This window comes from Mesoplodon mirus, assembly GCF_964341445.2.
Source record: "Mesoplodon mirus genome assembly, chromosome: 3".
Lineage (NCBI taxonomy): Eukaryota > Metazoa > Chordata > Mammalia > Artiodactyla > Ziphiidae > Mesoplodon > Mesoplodon mirus.
In genome coordinates this window covers 115,272,721-115,287,803 of record NC_138978.1, presented here as the reverse complement: position 1 = coordinate 115,287,803, position 15,083 = coordinate 115,272,721, and the positions used below count along the sequence as shown (strand labels likewise).

Sequence of the window (15,083 nt, the reverse complement as noted above, 5' to 3'; positions counted from 1 at the left end):
TCCCTCAGTACCCATGGGGGGTTGGTTTCAGGACTCCTGAATATACCAAAATCTGTGGATGCTCAAGTCCCTTATAAAATGGTATAGTATTTGCATATAACCTATGCACATCCTTCCATATACTTTTGTTTGTTTGTTTGTTTGCCGTGCCACATGGCTTACGGGATCTTTGTTCCCTGATCAGGGATTAAACCTGGGCCATGGCAGTGAAAGCGCCAAGACCTAACCACTGGACCGCCAGGGAACTCCCTGTCCTTCCATATACTTTAAATCATCTCTAGATTACTCATAATACATAATACAATATAAATAGTTGTAAATACAATGTAAATGTTATATAAATAGTTGCTGGGGCATGACAAGTTCAAGTTTTGCTTTTTGGAACTTTCTGAAAAAATTTTTCCCCCAAATATTTTCAATCCATGGTTGGTTGAATCCTTGGATGTGGAACCTGCAGATACAGAACCGGTGAATATGGAGGACCGACTGTATACGCAATATGCTTCAATTACTGAAAGAAAAATTATTACTAACATTTTATCTCCCCAAACACACACACACACACGCGCGCGCACGTGCGCGCACACACACGCACACTTGTAAGGTTAAACACAAGTGGTTTCCTTTGGGATGGCAGAATTATAGATATTTTATTCTTTTAACTTATCTTCTAATTTTTCTATGATGACCATGTAGTGGTACGTATGTATGTATCTATTTATTAATTAATTATGGCTGCACTGGGTCTTAGTTGCAGCATGCATGCGGGATCTAGCTCCCCGACCAGGGATGGAACACAGGCCCCCTTGCACTGGGAGCATGGAGTCTTACCCACTGGACCGCCAGGGAAGTCCCTATTTTTATTTTTTAATTAAAAAATTACTTTTAATTAAAAAACAGAAACAAAACCCAGATTGATGGTTCAATTAGAAAGGTGGAAATAAGCCTTTTATCTTCTTTACTGGGGCTACTTACCAGTATTTTTCATGACTGATGTCAGGCTGCTAAGGATGGAACTGATCTTTGCCAGATCCACATTAGCCAGGTTTGGCAAAGCCAGTGCTGGAGTAGGGGAGAGAAGAGAAGTATTCACAGGCTTTGGAAGAGGTGGGGTTGCTGTCATGGTCACAGGCACTGGAGTACATGAAGAGGCCTTTGAGATACTTTCTGTTGGCTTTGTAGGTACAGCAGTGGATACAGCTGACTTCTCCACAGGTTTTTCCTTCCTGTCTTCTACTGTTTAAAAAAAGAAAAGAGATGGTATTGCATCCTACTACTTTCCAGACTCTGCTTCCAATATGAATTAACATGTCCTAATATTTCCTAAAAAGTACTATGCTTTAGAGGAAAATCATTCACTTCATGATTTTTTAAAAAAGTCATGCTCTTTATAATTTATGAACCTTCCCACCTTTAATAGCTGCTTAAAATGAATTCCCCAAATACATCTTTTATCTTACATTTAATGATTTCTTTACATCTTCTTAGTCTCTGTATATTAAATTTGTACATTTTTGGAAGCATGTTATTATTTGGTACACACTTGTGGTCTGTCTTTCAGTAATATTTATGTCATAAATTGTCCTGTCTTTTCCTTGCCATTATTAACCTGAGAGCTTTCTAAGAACAGAAACTCTGTACATATGTTAATGTATTATCCTTTGGCCTCCTGAAGTTGGTCTACTGGGGGTGCAATCAGGCACTAATGCAATGTTTTAACTCTTGATGCCTCTGCAATACATTCCTCTTAATACTTTAAAGGCAATGCACTATATGGATAGGGCATTAAATCCAACCTAAGTCAAACTGCCTAATAAGAATAATTATAAAAGCTGGGGATGTCAGAGAAACAATTCACCAATCCAGGTTAATTCTGAAAGTGTGGTTAACAAAATGTGGCTTTGGAATCTTGAAGGTCAAGAGTGACAGAGAATAAGGAATCCCAGCATAAGTGGCCCTCCCTTTAGAGCAGTGCTGTTTAAAAGAAATGTAATTCAAGCCACATATGTAAGTTTGAATTTTCTAGTAACCATATCAAAAAAAGAAAAACAGGTAAAATTAATTTTAATATTTTACTTATCTCAATATATCCCCAATATTTTCATTTTAATAAGTTATAAATATAAACAATTATTAATGAGATATTTTCACTCTTTTTTAAAGCATTAAGTTCCTAGAATCCAGTGTGTATTTTGCTTTGTTTTTGTTTTTGCCACACCACGTGGCTTGCAGGATCTTGGGTCCTTGGCAGTGGAAGCACAGATTCCTAACCACTGGACCACCAGGGAATTCCCTGAACAGCACAGATCTTAAGCAATGATTCTCAACGTACGTGGCATACCAAATCCTGAACCACTGCTCTACAGACAATACCAACTTGGTGTTCTAATTTTACAAGGATTAAACCATCTTTTAATACCTGCCTGTGATAGATTTATTGGTGGGGAAGGCAAAACAGATAAGGAGCAAGTTGTCTACTAATCATATAGGACATACCAATGATTTTTGACCCATCATCTTCCACATCTGAGAGTTCCATGTCTTCCACATCACGATTATCTGTTGCAGGCTCAGGTGTGGCAGATTTCTCACTCTCCATGGTTGGTGACTGGGATTCCTCACCTCCCATTCCTTGAAAAGGAGACTCAGAGCCAGTTGGGGAGGGAGCATCCATGCTTGGGGAAGGGACTGGTGATTCCTCAGGATCAGGAAGGGTTGACTTCAATTGATCCAGCTTTTTCTTTAAATTGTTCACTCGATTAGCGAAGGTTTTATATGCCTAAAAGAGAAAAAGAAGAGTTTCCTCCTCTGAGAAGTAACCAAGAAGCTACCATTTTGACTTGATCAGATTTCTTCATTATTATTAACTACTATATCACTGGTATAAAACAAGAAAATATCATCTGTCAAGCATGGAGTAGTTTCCAATCTCTGCTTTTTATATTCCCTACGTCAATATTACCATCCACAGTCGCCCAAGTTAGAGACTTAGAAGTTATCTGCAATTCATCCTCCCTTGCTCCTCTGTATCCCTCCAAGCAACCAGTATTTATCAAGAGCCTAAATGTGCTGGCCACTCTTCTAGGTACTGGAGATACAGCAATGACTAAGAAGACAAAAATCAAATCAATAAATAAAGCATAGCCTGAGAGGTCAAATACTATTGATTTTTTTTTAAAAAAGAAACTGTTTATTTTAAAAGTTTTAGGTGTACAAAATTACTGTGAAGATAAAATAGAGAGTTCCCATATAACCCACACCCAATTTTCCCTATTAACACCTAACATTAGTATGATACATTTGTCACAATTAATAAACATTTGTCACAATTAATAAACCAATTTTGATAATTATTATTAACTAAAGCCCATACTTTATGCATATTTCCTCAGTTTTTATCTGATGTTCTTTTTCTATTCCAGGATCCCATAATTTAGTAGTCACATCTCCTAGGCTTCTCTTGTTTGTGATGGTTTGTTAGACTTTCCTTGTTTTTGATGAACTTGACAGTTTTGAAGAGTACTGGTCAGGTATTTTGTAGACTGTCTCTTAACTGAGGTTTGTCTAATGTTTTTCTCATGATTAGACTGGGGTTATGGGTTTTGGGGAGGAAGACCACAGAGGTAAAGTGTGATTGTCATCATATATCAAGGGTACATACAATCAATACAATGTACCACTGCTGTTGTTAATCTTGATCATCTGGCTTAAATCCTATTCATCTGATTATCTTAATTGCCAGTGTCTTGAAGCTGTGTGTCTTTTTCTTTTTTTTTTGTTAAGGGTCTTGGAACAATAGATTGTGGAATCATTTTGGTTGGTTGAACAAGAAGCATTATTTTAAAAATGGAGTGGAACGGAAAATAATATGCTAGAATTGAGATTTTGTTTCATAATTGAGTAGTTTGTAGCACAGCAATGCTCCCATCAAGAACAACTAGAAAAGCCAGATATATACACATACATATCTATACACACTCACACGCATGCACGCACGTGCACACACACATATTTGAATGTACTGTAGAGTGCTAAGGCAACGAAAACCCAAGTGGCAAATTCTATAGCAGGGGAAAACCATGAGGAGAGTCAAGCTGACATTCTGCAGCTGCCTTTTCTCTCAGGGTCCTGCTGATTTTGGGGAGCTAGGCAAGAATTTGAGAATTCAGGCAAAAGGAAAAGGCAGAGGGTTACTACTAAATAATATAAAGAAAAAAGGAGAACTTTTAAAAGTCTTGCTGGCCTGTAGAGATAAATTAGAAAAAATTAGCAAGGCCAAAATTTTGATGAAAGAGGAAGGACAGAACTGGCTCAACAATATGCTATTGCTTATCCTTCAAGATGTTTGCTGATAGATAACCAACAAGGACCTACTGTATAGCACAGGGAACTCTACTCAATATTCTGTAATAACCTACAGGGGAAAAGAATCTGAAAAAGAACAAACATATGTATATGTATAACTGAATCACTATGCTGTACACCTGAAATTAACAGAACACTGTAAATCAACTATACTCCAATTAAAAAAAAAGATATTTGCTGAATTATGAAGTTTGCTTAAGAGGGAATTAAAGAAGTCAAGCAGAAAAATTCTGAAAAGCAAAGCAGAGTTAAACGTAGTCTCATGGTGCAGAAGAGACAAGGATTAGCGTTCAAATCACACAACGAAGGAGGGGCCCTAGTGATGTCGCAGGCTCTCAGTGGGAAAAATCTGTGACTTAGAAGCTGGATGAACCAGAGGAAATCAAAAGTTTGCCCAAACTGCAATTCAGCCTGAAGTCAGTTGAGTTTCAGATTTGATTAATATGATTAGCTCTTGGACTTCCCTGGTGGCGCAGTGGTTAAGAATCCGCCTATCGATGCAAGGGACACGGGTTCGATCCCTGGTCCGGGAAGATCCCACGTGCCATGGAGCAACGAAGTCCATGTGCCACAACTACTGAGCCTGTGCTCTAGATCCCGCATGCCACAACTACTGAGCCTGCGTGCCACAACTACTGAAGCTTGTGTGCCTAGAGCCTGTGCTCTGCAACAAGAGAAGCTACTGCAATGAGAAGCCCATGCACCACAGTGAGGAGTAGGCCCCGCCTACTGCAACTAGAGAAAGCTGTGCACAGCAATGAAGACCCAACGCAGCCAAAATAAATACATAATAAATAAATAAATGAAAAAATATATATGATAAGCTCTCACAATATCTGCCTAGCAAAGGAAAGGGTGAATCCTTTCTGTAGGAAGAGAAATCACTGAGACTCCAGAAATATTTTCATATACAATGTTCAGTATTCAATAAAAAATTAGCAAGCATGCCAAGAGATAAAAGACAGACACTATGAACAGACTCAAAACAAGTATAGCCAACACTGGAATTACCTAGCAAAACCCAAATAGCTATGATCTCTACGTTCAAGAAAATATAGAAAATCCCATCTTGAACAATTCAGTCCAAAATTCATTAGCAAGAGTTGAAGCGAAGCCTTGGTCGCCTAGGTTAGGTAACCGAGCCAAAATGGGGTGAGGAAAATGATTGCATGGGAGGAAGGCATTGCATGGGATGTTGAAGCCTAAGCAAGATAAAAAGAAAGCCAACAGAGATGGCTGGGAGGGATGGAAGTGCTGAAAAACTGGTTATACACATGGGCAATGATCAAATAAGTGATTATGTTGAAGATAAGGGGAGCAAGATTTTACATTTTTAGAAAAAGCAATTATAAATGTGGAAATGGAGAAAACTAGAATGAACCTCGTAGTGTTAGACTGGGATTGGAGATAATAGTGTGAACTCATGGTTTTTGACATATATAGACAGATACAGAAATATATATAGATGTAAATGTATGTATAAAGGTTAAATACACACACACAGACACACACACACATTTCCTACCTCTGTACACTGATATGGTCTGGAAGCAGTGATATCCCAATAGTAATAAGTACACCTAGAACTCAGATCTTGGTTTCGAAATATCGTTTTTCACTAAAAGGAACCAAGGCTCCTTGGAGAAATGACTGATTCCCGGGCTGGACAGAAAAGTGCAAGATAAACCTGGAATACCTTGCTCCAAAAATAAGGAAACGCTCAAAAAATGATGGGTATATGTCAAAAGAACACAGAAAGTGGCTTGAAAGGAGCTCCCACTGGGACAATTTGAGCATCAAAATAATTATTTTGCAATGAATCAGTAGTTAGTAATGAATTAGAACACTGACTAAATATGACTGAGTCCATACTGATATAAATAAATGAATAAACTGAAACTGAAGAGGAACAAAATATTTGCATAGTTTCAAAACACCTCCCCACAAGACACTTATTAATTAGTGTATAGTTTCCTAGTGTTGTGGTACTTTATTACTGAGTGACTTAAAACAACAGCAATTTATTGTCTCATAATTCTGGAGGCTAAAAGTCCAAAATCAAAGTGTGAGCAGGGCTATGATCCCTCTACGACTGAGCAGAACCCTTCCCTGCCTTTTCCTAGCTTCTGGTGGTGGCCATCAACCCTTGGAATTCCTTGGCTTGCAGATACATCACTACAATATCTGTCTTGGTTGTCACACGATATTATTCCTGTGTGCACCTGTATCCAAATTTCCGTCTTCTTACAAGGACACCAGTTATATTGGATTAAGGCTCATCCTAATGACCTCATCTTAATTTGAGTACATCTGTAAAGACCCTATTTCCAAGTAAGGTCGTTTTCACGTGTACCAGAGAGTTAGGGCTTCAACATTATCTTCTGGGGTACACAATTCGACCCACAGCAATTACCAAGTGAAAACTTTTCAGTGGACAAGCTGGGAAGATGCCACACTAATAAGATACGAAAGGGCATGTTACAGGTAGTAAAACAAATCAAACTTGTGTGCTAACTGAAAGGATGAAATGAGAAGAACACAATCACTTCTGTGATATTCCTACTGAAGATATATAACCTCAATCTGATCACAAAGAAACATCATATAAATCCAAATTGGGGGACACTGGACAAACTATTTGACTTGTTATCTCCAAACATATTTAGGTCATGAAAATTAAAGAAAAGACTGAGGAACTGTTCCAGATCAATGGAAAACGGGAATGCAATAAATGCAACTTGTGATTCTGGACAGGAGCTTTTGTTATAAAAACTGGTCAATTTGAATAGGGGCTGAGGATTAGATAATAATGCATGAAATGTATCAATTAATTTCATGATTAAACAGCTATACCTTATGGTTATGAAGGAGAAAATAATTGTCTTGGAGGAAAATACTCATGAAAATATTTGTGGGTAATGGGGTGTCAACAACTTCTTTTCTTTTTTGGGGGGTGTGTGTTTATTTTTATTTTATTTATTTATGTATATATTTACTTATCTTCATTCTTTTTTTATTAATTTTTATTGGAGTATAGCTGCTTTACAGTGTTGTGTTCGTTTTTGCTGTACAGCAAAGTGAATCAGTTATACTTATTTTCAAATGACTCCCCCCGCAGAAAAGGTCTTCATAATATACTTAAGTTTGAGAGTGTTACAAAATAAAACAAAGAAGACTGAAAAAAAAATGAGAGAGGAAAAAATGAAAATAGACTGACAGAATTTTACCAGAAAAATCGAATTATTTCTGAAGAAAAATCAAATGGCAATTCTAGAACTGAAAAATAAGCCAACTAAATTAACTGATGGGTTAAAAAATAGATAAGATTCAGCAGAAGGGAAAATTAATGAATTAGAAGACTGGTTAATAGAAAATATCTAGAAGGGCAGCACCGAGGGGAAAAGGATAGAAAATACAGAAACTAACATAAAAAGACATTTGGAACACTGATGAGATCTAGTATACAAATTAATAGAGCTCCAGGAGGAGAGGAGATATAATGGAATAGAAACAATACTTGGCAAGAAAACATCCCAAAATTTATAAGAAATATTAAGATACTCATTATGGGTTGAACTGTGCCCCTCAAATCATACACTGACAGTCCTAACTGTATACCTCAGAATGTGACCTTATTTGGAGATAGAGTTTTTACAGAGGTAATCAAATTAAAACAAGGTCATTAGGATGGGCCCTAATCCAATATGACTGGTATCCTTAACAAAAAAGTGAAAATTTGGAAACAGAGGGAAGGCAATGTGAAGAGACATAGGGAAGAAACAGCCATCTACAAGTTAAACAGGAGAAGCCAGGAACAGAATCTTCCCTCACAGCCCTCAGAAAGAATCAACCCTGCTAATAACACCTTGATTTTGGACTTACAGCCTTACAGTATGAGACAATAAATTAATGTAGTTTGAGCTACCCACTCTCAGGTACTTTGTTATAGCAGCCGTAGTAAATTAATAGACCACAGACTCAAAAAGTTCTGCAAACCCTAAACCACATGAATATGAAGAACACTACACCTAGGCAGATCACTGTATAACTACTAAAAACCAAAGATAAAGAGAAAATATTAATAGCAAATCAAATGCAGTACAATAAAAAGGCTAATAACACTAAATAAATACTGACTACATAAAACAACTATAGAATATGTATGTGTATAATTAAAATATATAACAATAAAAACATATAAACATATAAATCTGAATGGTGGAAATAGTTCCTTTGATGCTATCTCCAAGGAAGCTATGAAGTTAAAGACCTAAGCAGTGATTTCAGCAGCTGCCCAGTGCCAGGCAAAGAGTTTAGAGTTTATGCACTGTCAATTTAGAGAGGCTTAGTAAACACCTTCACTTCCTATTAAAACCCCACAAAGGCCATGGATTAGGAGTAAGGACCATGTCCCAGGACTAAGGGTTATGTCCAAACAAACCTAAAACCAAGCCTTCACATCACAGTGATCCACTGATAATTTAACTCATTGCCAGAAAAAAACTCAACACTTTTTAAAGGTAAAATGATACAATTCACAGTTTTCAACAAGTATCACCCAAAAGGTCTCCTATAAAATAAATTCTTAGACAAGCGAACAGATAGTATATATAGGTATGATTAAAGTACACACACACACACACACACACACACACACACACACACATCACAGAAAAAACAGTCAATAGGAGTATACCTAGAAATGACCCAGATACTGGAATTAACATATAAGGTCTTTAAGACAGTGATTACAAATACTACGTTAAAGAATTTTTAGGAAAAGATGAAGAACGGATGAATAGATGGGAAATCTCAACAAAGAAAAGGAGCTCTAAGAAAGAACGAAATGAAAATTCTAGAACTGAAAAATACAGCAGACTGGGCTCAGTAGAACAAAGAATATTTGAAGACAAGTAAATATAAAGTAGCCAAAAATCAGTCCAGAAAGAAAAAAGAATGAACAGAACAGACAGAAATCTAAGAACACATGGGACGTATAACTGGAGTCCCAGAAGGAAAAGAGAGAGAATGAAAAAGAAGGAATATTTTAAAAGATAATTGTCAAATAGGTTCTAAAACTGATGAACAATATTAAATCACAGATCCAAAAAGGTCAGTGAACCCCTTTTATCCCTTTGTAGCAGGATGAGTACAAAGAAGAAATCTAGGCACAGCTGACTTCTCAAGTGACGACAGGTAGAGAAACATTTTTAGGTAATGAAAGAAAAAAACTGCCAACTTGTAATTCTTTATCCAGTGAAAACATTTCTCAAAAATGAAGGTAAAATAAAGACATTTTAAGATGAGTGGCTTAGTAAACAACTGAGAAACAACTGAGAAATCCATCACCAACAGTCCTGCACTATAAGAAATGTTAAAGACTTTAGGCTGAAGGAAAATGATCCCAGAGGGAAACATGGATCTGCAAAAAAACATGGATCTGCAGAAATAGTAAAATAAAAGACTATTTTCCCCTTAATTTCTTTAAAAGTCTACTCACTATTTAAGAAAAATAATAAAAATTATACTACATGAAATATACATAAGTAAAATAGTTAACAATAGCATAAAGACCTGGGGGAAGGGAATCCTACTACTGTTAAGGTTCTTACATTATACATGAAGTAACAGAATATTAATTTAAAGTTTTATTATAACAATATTAAGATAGTAATATTAAATTAAGATAATTTAATTTAAGGCAATAAGTTAAGAGTATCAGATTTGATTAAAAAACAATAAGCATAAAACCAAACCAAGATCCAACTATATGCTGTTTGTAAAAGACACATTTAAGTATAAAAACTTGTGAGATGTGGGACTTCCCTGGTGGTCCAGTGGCTTAGACTCCGAGCTCCCAATGCAGGGGGACCAGGTTCGATCCCTGATCAGGGAACTAGATCCCACATGCCTCAACTAAGAGTTTGCATGCCGCAACTAAAAGATCCCGCATGCCACAACTAAGACCTGGCACGGCCAAAAACAAACAAAAAACTTGTGAGATGCAGCTTAGAGAGAAGTTTACTGTATCAAATACACATATTTTAAAAAAGCTGAAAATCAATTATCTAAATATTCATCTTAAAAATCAGAAAAAGTATAGGAAATGAAATAATCTAGAAGAATATCTCCCAGTGTGTACTGCATATAACAAGAGTTAAGTTTTATTTTGTGAAACTTTTGCTGTATATGTGCACGTGTGTGTGGTTCTTAGTTTCCATGTAATATCTTTCTTTCATATGGACTGTGGTCAAAATCTTTTTGAGAATATTGCTTTAAGGTTTAACTGTTTCCACAAAAGTCAACCTGGATTATTTCAATAACCTACTAACTTGTCTCCCTACCTCTAATAGTCTCCTATTCTCCATTCTGCTATCTTGATTCCAAAATGCAGACTTGATCACATCATCAGCAAAATTAAAATCCTACAACTGCCTTCCATTGCTTTCAGGGTAAAATTCAAAGACCTTAGAATAAATATAGGCCTTTCAGGACCATGTTCCTGACTCCCTCTCCAGTTTTATTTATCACTTCCTCATAAATGCCTAGCTATAAGAAACTACTTTCAGGTCCACCAATTTTGCCATGCTCTCTTTCATTCCCATGCTTTGAAAATACTCTTCAGAGAATATGGTCTTTCATTTAGCTAATTACTGCAACTTCAGAGTTTAGCTCCTTTGGGAAAAATTTTCTCCATATCCTCCATTCCCACTCCCAAATTCGCTAAAGCACCTATTCAATCTGTTCTCTTAGCACCCTATAGTTACCTTCATTATAGCATTTATTACACAGAATTGCGATTATGTGTGCTCAACGAATGCTTGCTGAACAAACTTCTCCCAGCCATTTGCTAAGGATCCTCCAAAGCAGACTAAATGATTTTATATAATTTCATAAATAAGTAACGATGGCTCACTTTTCAAAAATTATAAAATGGTCTTTTGAGTAAAAATGGTAAACTAATCACTCCTATTCAGTGTCTCTCCCTCCTGGGACTCCTATAAAATGAATAGTAAAGGAACACAAAGATATAAACCAGTAACAAGGAAAAGATATAAACCAGTAACAAGGAAAAGGTTTTGTAAGAGTAAGAAGTAATGAGGCAGGGTAGAGAAAAATGAGGTTAGGAGTATGCAGAAAGGGAAAGGAGCTGATCTGGGAAAGGAGCTGATCTGTCTTGCAGAATCCCTGAGAAGTTTTGATCCAGGAAGTGATGAGTATAAAAAAGTGGAGTGAGTACTGGGGTTGAAATCAGAAATTAAAAGTGTGAATACCTTGGGGACTTCCCTGTGGTGCAGTGGTTAAGAATCCACCTGACAATGCAGGGGACACAGGTTCGAGCCCTGGTCCCGGAAAATCCCACATGCCGCAGAGCAACTAAGCCCGTGCGCCACAACTATCAAAGCCCGCGCACCCAGAGCCCATGCTGTACGAGAAGCCACTGCAATAAGAAGCCCACACACTGCAACAAAGAGTAGCCCCCACTCGCCTCAACTAGAGAAAGCCCATGCGCAGCAATGAAGACCCACCACAGCCAAAAATAAATAAATAAATTTATTAAAAAGAAAAAAAGTACTATATACTGGGAATTCCCTAGAAGTCCAGTGGTTAGGACTCCCTGCTTTCACTGCTGAGGGCGCAGGTTCAATCCCTGGTTGGGGAGCTAAGATCCCACAAGCTGGGTGGTGCAGCCAAAAAAAAAAAGTACTTCAAGTATTATATACTTTTATAACCATATATAGTGATTAGAACTAAAAAATAAATAAAAATAAAGTACAAAACAGTTTCTTTCAGGGGCCATTAGACAAATGTCTAATTATCAACCCCTCTTCCCGTTGAGGTGGGGAGAAAGAGGTTCCTTAATTGAGTTGATGAAATTCAGAAACAATGTTTCCATCTAGTATCCTGGGTTTAAAAATATATATATATACAAACTTCTGCCCAATTTTATATCCCGTAACAGTAACTTGGCACACTCCCACTGAAACGCTAAGACATAAGGCTTTAGCAAAGCTTAATGGTCAGGGTATTCACGAACTTTAGCATCAAAAAGACCAAGGTCTTAATTCAGACACCTTCACTTGCTAGCTATAATATTACCTTGTACAAGGTTACTAACCCTCTTCAAAAGTAACTTCTTCGGGACTTCCCTGGTGGCGCAGTGGTTAAGAATCCTCCTGCCAATGCAGGAGACATGGATTCGAGCCCTGGCTTGGGAAGATCCCATATGCCGCGGAGCAACTAAGCCTGTGTGCCACAACTGCTGAGCCTGCGCTCTACAGCTCATGAGCCACAACTACTGAGCCCACGTGCTGCAACTACTGAAGCCCACGCGCCTAGAGCCCGTACTCCGCAACAAGAGAAGACACCGCAATGAGAAGCCCGCGCACCGCTATGAAGAGTAGCCCCTGCTCGCCGCAACTAGAGAGAGTCCACGCACAGCAACGAAGACCCAACACAGCAAAAAATAAATTAATTAATAAATAAATTTATTTAAAAAATAAAAGTAACTTCTTCATCTGTGAACTGGAGATAATAATGCTTATCCTAATAGAGTTAGATAACACATATAAACAGTCACAGATATATGGCAAGCAATTGATGTAAGACAGCTTTAATCATTACTTACATTGGCCACCACTTTTACTTCTTTGTACTGTGCTTCATAGAAAATTCCAGCATTTTCAAGTGCTTCTGTTAGTGACGGCCCATTTTTCACCTGCTTATCTAGTCCATTCACAAATTCCTCCAGCTTGGCACTTGCCTCTTCAAATTCTTTGGAGAACTTCTTCCCACCTGTCTTATCTAAAATAACAAGAGGAAGTATTCTGTAATATTCTTAGTCTCATAGTTACACCTTAAAAAAGCTTCTCTAAATCACAAAAATCACAAAACAGATTATTTAAATGGTTTGTGTGATCCTGCTGTAGTGAAGCAAGAGTGCATGATGAACGCACTTGTAATTGAGGTAAAGAAAAGAAAGTTCAACTAAATGAAAGTTTGTTGACTGCTTTTATTCACAAATTTGATGTCACACTGCAACTCAGGAATAATGGAATGAGGCTCAATTCTGTACACTTATACCATTAACTTTTATACTATAGACTATAATAAGATATATCTCTTAGATGAGAAAACAGAGGTGCAGAAAAGTAAAGATCAAGTGACTTCTTTGTGTATCAGGCTTAAAAATTATTCTTTCCTATCTGAAGATCTCTAGTAATTTGATATTAGAAGAGTACCATGAATTATTTTTCAATAGTGACATTGTATGACATTGTAAACTGTTTCTTACTCTCCTAAGTACTTTTTTCCCAGTGATGTTGGAATATGGCCTTAGGTGTGGATATAAATTTAGGCTTTGCAGTTTATCAGCTGTGTAACTTGGGCAAGCTTCTTATCTCCTTACGAAGCCTCAGATTTCTCATGTCCAAAACAGAGGTTTTTAACATGCTTCTGAGTTGTTGTGAGGACTAAATTAGATAACGTATGTTCAATTTAAAGCATGGTACAAGAACAAAATAGGTGCCAAAACAAGTAGCTGGTAGTCATTTACTCATTATTTCAAAAATACTTATCAAATGCCTATTATGTGCCAGGTATTGCTCTAGGCACTAGGATACAGCAAGAACAAATAAGGATAATTTCTACTTTCATGACATCTACATTCTAATAAATTAATATGATTATTATTTATAATCTACAATGTAAGGAAAAGAGAGCAAGTCACTAGATTTTATGAGGCATTACAGTGACCTTATTTATTTATTATTATTATTTTTTTGGCTGTACCATGTGGCTCGCAGGATCTTAGTTCCCTGACCAGGGATCGAACCCAGGCCCAGAGTGGTGAAAGTGCCACATCCTAACCACTGGACCACCAGGGAATTCCCTACAGTGACCTTATTGAAGAGTACAGACAAACCGGTTAATCACTCATGTGAAATACCCCTATCATAATCCAATACATCAAGAAAGGACTATAAGTGGGGAAAAGGACAGAATTTACTTATTTAAAAAATTTTTTTTAAATTTACTTCTTCTCCAGCTTTATTGAGATATAACTGGCATATAACATTGTTTAAGGTGTACAATTTGAAGGCTAGGAATTTACTTATGAAATTGACATGCATGAAATCACCATCTGGGAAAGAGGCGCCACAACTATTCTCTGTAACGTGAGGTTGTCTTTATGGAAGAAGTCAGTCTGATCACTTGAAGATGACATATATAGAAAGAAAATCCAACTTATTCTATTTAAAGGGATGTAGGTATTACCTTTTAAGCATTTGAGAGTTTCTGTGCTGCACACATCCACCCTCATAGTTGACAGCTGTTTTTCTTTCAATTCTATCTGATCTTCTGAGCGTTTGTACAGCAACAGCTCTTCAATGAGGGCCTGAGACTGAACACAGACCAGGGTCATATTTAATTTATGAAATCATCTACTTATTCTACCTTTCCACACTAAAGTAAAACATGAATAAAACCTAACAAAGCCACGAAAGGCAAAAACCCTTCATATTTCCTCATAATCAGGAATATCAAATATCAACATCAATTCTCATGTCAAAACCATATTTTCAGTTACATACTTTAAAAGATCCTTTTCCTTATTTATTCAAAGCTAATTTATGGATAGAGTTAAGATTGAAACAGACAAAGGTCCACTTATATCTTCTTTAAATTTTAACTAGATAAACGGTCTTATTATGTTA

The 15,083-nt window shown here is 36.9% G+C and overlaps 1 protein-coding gene across 5 annotated transcripts in view; it reads right to left on the bottom strand.

Moving 5' to 3' along the window:
• The window catches only part of RPRD2 (regulation of nuclear pre-mRNA domain containing 2), a 91,239-nt gene that overhangs the window by 15,567 nt on the left and 60,589 nt on the right, over positions 1-15,083 (bottom strand). For all 5 annotated transcript variants that reach the window (XM_082616494.1, XM_082616490.1, XM_082616491.1 and 2 more), the window contains 4 exons: positions 14,644-14,770; positions 12,995-13,170; positions 2,497-2,779; positions 976-1,236 (listed from right to left, as the gene is read on the bottom strand). In XM_082616494.1, the coding sequence (XP_082472620.1) occupies positions 976-1,236; positions 2,497-2,779; positions 12,995-13,170; positions 14,644-14,770 (847 nt within the window). The remainder of the gene's footprint in view (positions 1-975; positions 1,237-2,496; positions 2,780-12,994; positions 13,171-14,643; positions 14,771-15,083) is intronic.